The 12,482-nt window shown below is 39.2% G+C and overlaps 1 protein-coding gene across 1 annotated transcript in view; it reads left to right on the top strand.

Annotated features, from left to right (window-relative positions):
- MYCBP2 (MYC binding protein 2) overlaps positions 1–12,482 on the top strand; it is a 1,075,853-nt gene that overhangs the window by 926,613 nt on the left and 136,758 nt on the right. Inside the window, 6 exon segments of the mRNA XM_029603038.1 lie at positions 1,653–1,892; positions 2,571–2,669; positions 3,284–3,364; positions 3,493–3,759; positions 11,597–11,880; positions 12,170–12,266. Coding sequence (XP_029458898.1) covers positions 1,653–1,892; positions 2,571–2,669; positions 3,284–3,364; positions 3,493–3,759; positions 11,597–11,880; positions 12,170–12,266 — 1,068 coding nt within the window.

Raw genomic sequence — 12,482 nt, 5'->3', positions numbered from 1 at the left:
GTCAGGTCCGATTTTTCCACCGCTATGTACTCTTTCCATGCAGCTGCTTACTTTGAAGACATTTCTTCTGGTGGCAATCTGTTTGGCTTGTCTGGTCTCTGAGCTGCTGGTGTTTTCCTGCCATGAGCCTTTTCTCCATTCGACTCTGGGTGCGGTTCAGCTTCGGATTGTGCTTTCCTTTTTGCCCAAAGTGGTTTTGAACTTTCATTTGAATCGGTCCATTTCTCTGCCTGCCTTGGACAGGGACAGAGATGACACTGAGTCCTGCCTTTTGCGTTCCTTGGATGTCAAGCGTCATTTACTTCTCTACTTGGAGGTGACTAAGACTGTTTGGAAGTCTGATCACCTGTTTGTGCTCCATGGTAGAGGTAAACAAGGAGCACCAATGACGCGGGCAACAATTGCCTGCTGGGTTGAAGAGGTCATTACAGCAGCCTATGTGGCTGCTGAAGTTGCCTTACTGAAGCAGATTAGACTGCATTCCGTGAGGACTCAGGCAATATCCTGTGGCGGAGCTTCGTTTGTTGTCACCTGCTGAAATTTGCCAAGCAACAATATGGTCATCTTTGCACATCTTCTCCAAACATTACCGCTTGGATGTTAGGTCTAGGAAGTATGCCGCTTTTGCACGGGCAGTTTTGACTCTGCCACTGGCAGCCTCCCGCCCTTTTCAGGATTAGCTTTTGTACATCCCACTCATTGGGATTGACCTACCCGAATGCTAAGGAAGGAGAAATTACTACTTAGCTGATAATTTCCTTTCCTTTAGTGAAGGGTAGGTCGATCCCAGACCCATCCTTGGCTGCTGGATTTGGATTTTGTAGTTAGCCGCCTTAGGGTGAGCGATGTGGAGTATGATTCCTTCTCTTCATTGATAACTGGTAAAGTGTCTTCTCTAGCTCTTAGCTTGCTAGATATTTTCCTTCTTTTGGCTGAGCTCAGTGTTCCAGTTGGTTGAGAAACACAAATGGTTGCCTGTTGCTAATAATGTTCAAGTTTAATCAGGTTTGTCCACAGTTTGGCTTTTCTAAAGATTACTTGGCGGGCTGATGTTAGGGCGGGCTATATAGCCGTGATGTCGGCTTTTGTTCCATAACCAACTCATTGGGATTGACCTACCCTTCGCTAAAGGAAAGGAAATTATAAGGTAAGTAATAATTTCTCCATCTCTTTATCCATTTTTTGGGTACTGCCATACTGAGTTACTGTTAAAAGATTGATACACTGGTGGAAGTATGATAGTATTCAGCTGGGATTGACTAACAGCTTCTTTTATACTGCAATCTAGCCTGAGAAATAAATTTGTGAAAAGGACCTATAGCTTCCAAGCAATTTTTACCATTATCTTTCAATGGAATTTACTGTAAGTACTTTATATTGTAAATATGTGATTTTGATAATAGCCCAGAAAGAAATTCTTAAAAATCCAGGATTTAATGAGTCATGACTTCAGTACAAGCCCCTCTTTTTCATTTAGAAATGACTATCTTCACTTTGACTCCTTCTAAGGCCTATATGTATGTACTTCTTGCTTTAGAAATGTGTTTTGTGTGTCCTCTGGATACTTTCCTCTAAAAACACCATTTAGTGGTAAATTGCACAATGACATAGATTTAAATTATTTGATGCATGTTAATCTGAATGCCCACTAGGTTGACTTGGATTCCAGGCATATTGGATGGGTCATGAGTGAACTTCCTGGAGGGGATAATCACGTCATCAAAATTGAACTGAAGGGCCCAGAGAATACATTGAGAGTTCGACAGGTGAAAGTGCTGGGCTGGAAGGATGGAGAGAGCATTAAAATCGCAGGCCAGATTTCTGCAAGTGTTGCTCAACAGAGGAACTGTGAAGCTGAGACACTACGAGTCTTCCGTCTTATTACATCCCAGGTGAAACTTTGCTTTATGTCTCTATCAAAAATGGTTGTCATTATTCAGAATAACTTTTGAATTCAGTGAGTCAGGAATGAGATCTGTTAATGTTTTTACAGGAACATGCATACTTATTTTCTTGTCTGTTCACTGGAGTGATATATTTAGACTTATTACTTTTGAGAACAAATATCTGGTGTAACTATGCTAGGATTTACAATTAGGAAACCTGTGACTTTATATTAATGGTTACTATGGCCACTGAAGGCTAAACTTAAATGATTTTTTTTTTTTTTTTTTTTTACTAGAGCAGTTCAGGTTTGTATTCAGGCTGCTGTAGTATAGAGTACTGGAGTAAAATGGATGCACTTCAGATTGATATCTTATTGAAGCATTGTACGAATTATCCAGTATTGTTACTGTGCATTAACTTTCATGACCACATTTGTCCCTTCTGTTGACACATCTGAAGAAGGGCCTTATGTGGACTCAACACTATCTTCATGAGCTTTTTTTTTATCTTTGGATAAATCTTATCTTAGTCCAGAAAATGGTATCGCAACTTACAAATAATCCAAAATGTATACTGTTGGAATGGTAGAAATATGAAATAATTTTAGTAGATTACTTACATAAAGAACATACAATTAACTGTTACCTACTGTATGTTATGTAATCTGTTACCATTCTTTATAGGTGTTTGGAAAACTTATCTCTGGAGATGCTGAGCCAACCCCTGAACAAGAGGAAAAGACCCTGTTATCTTCACCTGAAGGAGAAGAAAAAGTACACCATGTATTTACATTATAACAATTTTTGCCCCTTAGTACGGTTGTTTACATTATAGCAGCTAGCTTATCTTTAATTAATTTTGCCTGGATATGTATTACACACCTCAGCTGAGTAGTTGCAGTATGTATAAATATTGCATAGTTATCAGAAGCTCTAATTGAAAAAAGTCTTCATTTTTTTAAGATAATTAGAAATTTAAAAAAAGATTGGAGATTGATATAATATACTACTTCGTAATCATTTATATGGTGGGAAAAGTCTTTCTGAGGAAAATGCTCATAAATTGAAATAATTACAATAGTTTCTGAGATGTCACAAGGCACTTTCTCAAGCTATTTTTGCCTTTTATAAATGTGTGTTTAAAAACTGACAATCTGCATGTTAGGAAAAAATATAAACTTTTATTAGAACTACATATTGAATATTTTATCCTTTTGAAGGGGCATATGCATTGAACATCCTTGTTCTTAGTTCAACAAATATCCAAGAACAAGTTTGACAACTTTTGCATTACATTGGTAACTCAAAAGCTTCAACTTTCCTATCTAAGTATATTGATGGGATGCTTGTTCTCATGCTCACTGAAACATTTGAATGTTTTGGGTTTTTTTCTGAAGGCACCATCTGATGCTGACTTGAAGGAGCACATGGTGGGAATCATATTCAGCAGGAGTAAACTCACAAACCTACAAAAACAGGTTTGCTCACTACTAATATAATCTGGTATGGTTCGTAGTCAGCTCAGAGAACATATTATTAGATGGCATTTGAGCATTCAGTCTTTTCATCTTGATTATTCTGTTGATGGCTGCTTCTGTATGCTTAGGTGTGCGCTCACATTGTCCAGGCTATCCGAATGGAAGCAACTCGGGTTCGTGAGGAATGGGAACATGCCATCTCTAGCAAGGAGAATGCTAACTCGCAGCCCAATGATGAAGATGCCTCTTCAGATGCTTATTGCTTTGAGTTGCTCTCCATGGTGCTGGCGCTGAGTGGATCTAATGTAGGCAGGCAGTATCTGGCACAGCAGCTTACTCTACTCCAAGATCTCTTCTCATTACTGCACACAGCCTCACCCAGGGTGCAAAGACAGGTGAGTGCACTCAGGTCAGGCATTGTTTCTGTCAGCAAAAGGGAAAAAACTTGTTGGAAGGGGACCATAAGGTAGAATAGTTGAATGCTCAGAATTTGTGAAAAAAAGATTTAGTTGACTCAATTTATCACCATTTGTTTGGCTAATGTTTAGTGGTTCACAGTGAGGGTCAGTACACCCTGGAAGAGGTGGTATTTATGTGAGTATTATATTATTATTGTAGCTCTGTAATCCACGTTGAAATATACTGCTTTTGCAGAATCTAAATATGTTAAATAAGTTTTGGCCTCCAGAATGTAAATGGCAGCTCATTATCAAGTTTTCCCAAGTATACAGTGTTATAAAAAGAGATATTTGGCTATTATTTCTTTTCAAACACTAAAAAACATTATTCACAAGTCTAAATATATTCAGAGCAAGCAAGAAGCAACTCCCACCTCTCCTTTACATTATCCACTTTCACTTTTTTCATCTTTATGGCTTCTGTGCCAAATATATTTACTCTTAACATGGAGCACAGGAGTATGCCTTGCTGGTCTCCCTTTTTTCTGCATATGGGAAGAAAAATGCATTTTTTATTTTCTTTTCCTCCCATGGAAAATCATGGGCGTCAGGCCATGCCATATTTCCTTTATTTCTATCCAATTCCATTGGAATGCACTGGAAAATATCAGAAAAAAATTTGCAAAAATGCTCCATTGGAGCAGTTTCTCACTGCTTATTAAGAGAGAAGTATAGTGATAGCTGCAGCACATTTCCACTCTTGTCCTTTGAAAATCTGTATTGATAGTCCTAACTGCTGCACAGGCATCTCAACTCACAATCTACAAATGTCTTTCCTTCCTTCCCTTAGATCATTTTGATGATATGGGCCATCCGTGCTCAAGTGTGTGGTTTGTTTTTTTTTTCCATTTTTTGTTTTCTATAAGGGATCAGTTACCCAAGCAACTTGTAATATCTGAAAAGGGATAATGTGGCTCATTCATAGGAAAATAAGCAGCAAATGCATTGCACAGCTTAGAGAAAGGCAGGTTTGAAATGTCTTATTATACACCAGTTTTCTTACTGTACATCCTCCAGCACTGCCTCTGCTCCAGCTTTGAAATAGCTCTTTTTTTTTTTTTTTTTTTTTTTAATTTGCCAACCTTTCTGAATGGCTATTCATCTCAGCCTCCTTACCAGCCTCAAAATGGGTGAAGCAACCTCAGTGTCACTATGTGCTGCGACTTAAAGGGCCTAATACAGATGTGTTAAGCAGAAGGGATAAAAGGGCTTTCTTACATGTAAATGGTAAATCTTATAGCTTGAGAGGCTTTAAAAAATACATTGAGTTTAGACCTCATCAAGCGCTTAATGTAAAACGCATTCAGGTCAGCTGTCAAAAGTTGGTCTTTTTATCAAATCAGTGGCAGAGTTATTCTTGACACATGTGCTTGTATTTGATGGAGATGACAAACCTCCTCCCTAGAGTTAGAGTTTTATTGAGGGGAAGGGAGGTATTATGCCAGACAGTGTAGAGTACAGGAACTTATCAAGTAGTGTTTTTGTTTTTCTTTTACTGTATAATCCTTCTCCGTCAACAGACCAGACTGAATAAGTTATAACGTGGGTAATGTCATCTGATGACACCAAACAGACCCTTCTTAGTTCATAAAGCTTTTAGTCTACTGAGCATGTGTGGGATTTCCTACGCAGATGCTGCCTTATGAGCCCCTCAGTCTTTTTTCGTCAGAGGTACCGCACAGACATGTACCCTTTCCCTCTATTTTGGTTACTTTTATATTTTGTACTATTTTTGTTTTTTTACTTCTGAACACTTTTTTTTGTATTGCCTTGATGTATTGGCAACCCTTTGAGAACTTTTCAATGCTGCTGAATAAAAGGAAAAAAAATGTCTGTTCTAAGACCACTCTCAGAGGCTTCAAGGATTGGGTGTGTGGCAAGAAGATGTCTATTGCTGATAACTACAACATCTACTGTGGGGTGTCTAGGGCTTGACCACAATCCATCATTGTGGCCAGATATTTTCTTTAACTCAGAAATCCTGATCCTGGAAGATGGAGGAGTTATACAGGCTGGTAAAAAGCCACAACTGATCCTCCACCTGAAGCGGAGCCTCCTCTAGTTCCCTTGGTGCAGAGTTGAGCAGGAGCTCTTCGAGCAATGCTGCTCCCTCTTTGGTACGTGCCTTGGAGCCTTCCACCTCATTGGGAGTTGAGTAAAGCGCAAAACCACCAGATTTAGGTGAGCCCTCCATGGACGCCGCAGGATTCAGCAGCACACAAAAAGATGAAGCATCATGCATCAGCACCATTAGAGCAGCATTCAGGGCCTTCCCTGGCATACTTTGCTCCATCAGTGCATCACAGATTGGCTCCATCGGTGCCATTGATATACTGGAGCAAGAATCAACGCTGTTGACACAACAGACCTTGGTGCAATTGACACAGCTATACAACAAATCAGTGCAACACTTACTGCTTCTATCAACGTGCTTGAGAAGAGTTGGAGATCAAGAAAGAAAAGTGCCTCACCACCTTCCCCCTATCTCTAAGGCAGTATCACCATTGAGGCTTTTGGAACAAGGTCTTCATCTGGAGATATCAGACACTACCTGTTCCATGTTGCCACTGGTTTCCTACACTCCCTGATTCAGCTACTCAGAATTCACTTCATGGAGTCCAGAGGGAGTTTTTCAGTGGAACGAACCTGTACTGGTTTCTGAAGATGATATTCCTCCTCCAGCTTTTGGTCAGCAGACACAGCAGCCTATGGACCAGGTAGTAGAGTTAGTGAAGACTTTCTTTGCCTCTCTGGCAGCTAGGGCAAGGAGAGCAGTGGCAGCAAGTTATTTGATTTTTGGGAGCATCTGTTGATTAATTTATTTGTCTGAGGTGAACAAGAAAGTTGAAATATTCTGCTCCATTTTTCAAAGCAAAAGCAGATCCACTCCAGACACTTTTCTGCTCAAATAGGATGCAGATCTACTGTTTGCTTTTCCGCCACTTTCCCTAATAGCTAGGGCAGAGCTTTCCAAAGGGTGTGTCACGACACTTTAGTGTGCCGCCTGCAGTGTGCCGGTGTGTCGCATATAGCCGGTGCATGTGACGGGGCGGCGCAAGTGGTATACTGAGGAGAGGTCAGGGGGAGCCAATGCGGCTGCCGGTGGACCTCATCCCACTGGCGGCTGAATAGTGAAATATTGCTGTGCTGTGCCGGAGATACACAGCAGGAAGATTGGCAGGGCCGTGGTGGAGCTCACTTCACCACAGCCCGAAGAAAAAGATCGCGTTTAAACATGAAGGTGCTCCTCCTCCTTCCTTCCCGCACGGCCCTGGAAGAAAAATGTTGCCGGAGCCGCGCGGGCAGGAAGGAGGAGGAGCATCAGCCGCGTGCAGAAGAGGATCAGTGTTGTTGCAGCAGGCTGAGAAGAGGAGGAGGCCCGAGAAGTTCAGGGCCGCCGCTGCAGAGCCCATCCTGCAGCGACCCGTGAAGAGGAGGCCCAGAGACAAGAGAGAGGCTGAGGGCCCATAGAGTGTGTGTATGAGATGAGTTGAGAGATTTTGTGTGTGTGTGTATGAGATGAGTTGAGAGGTTGTGTGTGGGGACTGCCTTTAGTGTGTGCATGTGTATGAATGTGCCTGCCTGAGGGAGTGTCTGTGTATGAGAATAGGTGCCTACCTGTGTGTGCTGTATGTGTGTGTGAGAATGAATGTGTGCATGCCTGGGGATGGTGAGGGAGTGGTGTGAGAATGATTGGGAGCTTGCCTGGGTGTGTGTGTATGTGAGGGAGCCAGAGAGAGTGAGAGTGAGAGCATGAGTGTGTATGAGAAAATCCAGGGGAGTAAGAGTTTGTGGGGGGGGGGGGGAGGGGGAGGGAGTGTCTTAGAGCCTGAGAGTGTGTCAGTGTCTGTGAGAGCGAGAGGTTATGGCGGGTATAAGAGCATGAATGTGTATGTATGTGACAGTTATGAGTGAGAGAGAATGGACGTGTGTGAGAGAGAGAGAGAGGATAACCTCCTAATCCTTGACAATATCAGGGTGACTGGAAATCAAGAGCTCCCACGTATGGACAGCAGGGGCTTTTTAAAATCCTTGTTAGTTTTAATTATTGGGTGTTATTTGATATATGTGCTGTTTTGAAATATTTTATTGGTGTTTGGGAAATTGTAAAAAATGTGTATGATTTTAATTAATAGAAATTCTATTTTTCAGTAGTTTTAAAATATTCTTTTATTAGTATGGTTTTACTATTATAACTGATGCTTTGTGTTTCTTGATTTTATTGTTTTATGAGGAATGGTGGTTCTGTTTTTCCATTGTTAATACACAGAGTCTGGTTTCTTGGGGTTTCCATTTCAGTTTTTTCTAATTTGTGCTCCTTTATTTTGTATTCTGTATTTGGTGAGGGTCTGTCTCTGCTCTGTGTGTGTGACCATGATGAGAGATTCTGCTAGCATAGGGATCTATAGCAATCTGGTTTGTTTTGTTTCCTCAGTAGGTGGTGTATTGGTATTCTAGGACCCAGTGTAATATTTACCCTTGCTTTTTCACAGGTAGGGTTATTGTTGTTTGAGTCCTTGGTTACAATGGGATTGCAGTATAGATTTTGAGAGTCTTTTTTGCAGGGTTTTGTGTTAGTTCACAGTGTGCCTGGCAGTGGAAGGTGTTTGTGCTGCTGTTACTGTGAGATGAGTTTCAGAACTGGAGGTGCAGGATTTATATTGACATTCTGTCCCTTCCTATATATTCCAGGCTTCACTCTCATAGCCATATAGAATTAGTTGAATGAGGCTATCAAATAATTTTATAGTGTGAAACTGGCCAGCTTTTTAAAATTATGCAGAAGACCCTTTGGACTTTTTTATTAACACCAAATATTCAAAAGCTGTGTTCATCCCATCAAGCTCATATATCTCATTAAAGAGGTAAATTGAATAACACAATAAGTTTGTTTTATTATTGTTACTCATAAATTATAACAATTACATTAATCTTGGAATATTATATATTTTGAATATAAATGAAAGGTTTTCACAAGATAGGTTGTGTCATGAAAGATTTTATTTATGTATATATTTAAGGAAACATACATAAATTGTTGAAATACATTTCGTTCATTTAACCTTTAACCTCTGGTTTGCTAGTAGACTGAATTACTGTGTCACGAAATTATGTTTGTCTAAAAAGTGTGTCACCAAAATGAAAAGTTTGAAAAGCTCTGAGCTAGGGTGTTATAGAAAGTGCTCAGAGATTGGGCTCACTTGGGCTTCTTCCAGCGTGGCCCAGACAAGTGTGGTTCCATACCTCTTCCAGTTGTCTGTCAGCTCCCCAATTCCTCTAGGGGTAAATCCAATATTATTAACTCAAGAACAGGGATGTTTGTATCGTCCGAACCGTCTCTCTCTCAGCTTGACAGCATGGATATTGAGTGCTTGCTAATTGCTTGACTATCCTTACCCAAGGAAATTGAAGATGTTTTAGTTTCCATCAGGAAGCTTTCACCCAAAAGGGTTTATAACTTTAAATAGAAACTGGAGGGGGCGGGGACAGGGAGAAGCACTAACACCTGCCTACCTATGAGTTCATTCCACTCCAATCTTTCCTGGCTTCAGTTTGTCCGGTACTGAGAGTGACATTCTCTTCCTCCACCTATATCATCTACAAACAAACGCGCTCAGCAGTGTGCTGTAGAGGCTTCCTTCACTAGTCTTTTTTCGAAGGCCTGTGAGTAAGAAGCGAAAGGGGTAATTCGATCTCTCCCAACTAAAGTACTTGCACCCCCTTCATTATCTCAACCAAAGCTGAAAAGGTTCAGTCATGATACTTTGTCAGGGTGTAAAGAGCTTTGAAGTGTCCTGAGCTTTGTCAGTTTCACATAGTCCAGACATTTGGCTTCCTCCTACAGTTGGCGTAGGGTCTTCCACTGAACTAGCAGGACAGGAACTGGTACTGCATGATGAAGTTCCTAGCCTCTTATCCGGCTGGGGATAGTTTATTGAATTCAAAGCCTAGAGATGGGAATCTTTCTGATTTGACTGATTCTCAAAACATGCAAGGCGTTGATTAAAGTCTCATTTTAGAGACTTTTTGGTCTGCTATCAAGAGGCTTGAAAATTCCTTATCAAAAATTGATAAAACTTTGTCAACTTTGTCAGCGATGGAAGAACTATGTTCATAAGTAGGGTGTCATTCCCAATTAATTCAAGGTCAAGGGGGGGAAGATATTAGAATTAAAAAATGTATGTTGCTCCAAAATGATAATGCTGCTTTGATGATGATGAGGTTTTAGACCATAAAATGGAAAATATAGAGAATTATTCGAGAAGATTAAATTTGTCATTTGAATTTTCTTAAGCCTTTCCTAATTTTACCTATTGATATGTTGAGGAAATTTTATACCAAACTATTGAAGGATTCTTCTGATGCTGTTCCTTCTGTAACAAAGGGTTTTTATCTTACTGATAGAAGGAATGCAGAATTTAATCCTAATTCTTCAGCTAAACTTGATTTATCATCAGACAGCTTAGAGCTATCTGTTTTTCTTCAAGAATTAATTTATTTATTTATTTGAAATCTTTTCTATACCGTCGTTAAGTTATATACCATCATAACGGTTTACAGATAGGCATGTATAGTAATGTTAGAATTGAATTGGGTAATACTAATTATCAAAGTGCCAGTAAAGTTCCGATTACATAGTTACAAAATAAAGAATATTTGATGAATGTCATGAATCTTGTCCATATATACGTGAAAAGATTTACCTTACATGTATAATACTTTTGTACTGTATATTTATTTAAAATTAGCGGTGAAATAATAAAATACATGTGTACATATTTTAACTACATGCTGTGAGCTGATGTTCTGCTGCCAGCTTTATTTATTTTCCATCTTACAAAAGTTATTGTATGTGTAAAAAAAAGAGGGAGATCGATCATGGGATTCTTGATTGCCTTTTCTTTTAAAAGCCAAGTGAGATCCATGTAGAGGGGAGAAAAGCTTTAACACACCTTACACAGGCTGATGTTTCTTCTTAAATTGAACCCCAAGCATGTTCTCCTGTATACTTGTAAGAAATTCCTATTAAATAAACCCTTTAATGCTTCATGTTAGTATCATATATTTGAATTAATGGTAGGAGATGTGAGCCTTCAGGGTACAAAAGGTAGCTAACTAAAGCATCAGTATAATTCTAGCAATTGTTTTTTCTACAGATTTTCATTTATCGTTTAACACTATAGTCTAAACACAAATTACCCCAAAAATAAGTATGATGGTCAATATGAAACGTAGGCTACAAAATGATGAACTTTGCATGTCTCTGCCTGGTGTGTTACAGCTATGTTTTGATATATTGTGTACATGACACATTCCCTAGTTTTTCCAGTTTAGCTGGGTATGCTATATGAGTTTTATTTTGCAATGCTTCCTTAGGCAAAGGAGGAAAATAACATCACAGCATGTACATTGTAAAAAATAAATAAAGGATCAAAACATGGCAAGAACCCAAGACAATGCTATCCAAGAATAGGCAGCATTGCTGTCACTGGGGTAATATGCAGATGCCTGCCACATTCCAAGGAATAGATCTGTATGGTTCAGTGATGTCTGTGGTTCCATATGTACTCTTTCTAATTTTACTGAGCATGTGGTGTCAACGCTTTCAAAATACTAATTAAAAATGTTCTACTTTGTAATCCAGTTATTTCCATGTTAAAGCTATTAAATAGAGTTTCTTACTTCAATAATAGAAATTATATTATCATTTGGAAGGCAAATCTAAACTCTCTTCAGAGGAGGTAGTTTAAATCTGTCCTGGTTCTGTTGGCAGGTAACTTCCTTACTAAGGCGAGTTCTACCTGAAGTGACCCCAAGTCGCCTAGCTAGCATCATAGGCGTGAAGTCCCTCCCCCCAGCTGATATTAGTGACATTATTCACTCAACAGAGAAAGGAGATTGGAATAAATTGGGGATCTTGGACATGTTCCTGGGCTGCATTGCCAAAGCTCTCACTGTCCAGCTAAAGGCCAAAGGAACCACTATCACAGGAACAGCTGGTACTGCTGCAGGCAAAGGTGTCACAACAGTGACATTGCCAATGATTTTTAATTCCAGGTAAAAAAGAATTTCTTATAACAAAAGTATAAATTAATGAAACCTTCATTGTGCAACATTTGTTTCTTCCAGTTAAATTTAAAATAATTATTTGTTGGTTTAGAAACTCGATTTTATTTGATGTATTGAATATCAGTAGAACAAAAAGTGTTTTTCCTGGTCTTCCATTTGTTTTGAGGGATTTTCTTATATATTGTTAATTTTTTAAATAGATATTGAAACATATGGAGTAAAGAGACTAATCAAAAGCATAAACATTTATTTTATATGTTGGTTATCCTTTTTGCAGCTACATTCGACGAGGTGAAAGCCACTGGTGGATGAAAGGTTCAACTCCTACACAGATTTCTGAGATCATAATTAAATTAGTCAAAGATATGGCAGCAGTAAGTTTCTCTCCTTCTGGAGTTTCTACTTAACATATGACTTACTGGCTGAATAGCAGACTTTGTTTTTTACAAATTTTTCAGTAATTTTTCATGGCAGTCACTATAGGAGGTTGTAATTTTGGAAAAAACATGTTAATAGTCTTTCTGTTGTCCTTATAGTTTTCTAATGAGCTAGTGCAGTTGCTGTATTCCTACGCTGATATCAAAAACCAA

This window comes from Rhinatrema bivittatum, chromosome 5, assembly GCF_901001135.1.
Source record: "Rhinatrema bivittatum chromosome 5, aRhiBiv1.1, whole genome shotgun sequence".
NCBI lineage: Eukaryota > Metazoa > Chordata > Amphibia > Gymnophiona > Rhinatrematidae > Rhinatrema > Rhinatrema bivittatum.
Note: the sequence above shows the minus strand (reverse complement) of the source record. Positions and strands in the feature narration are given on the sequence as shown.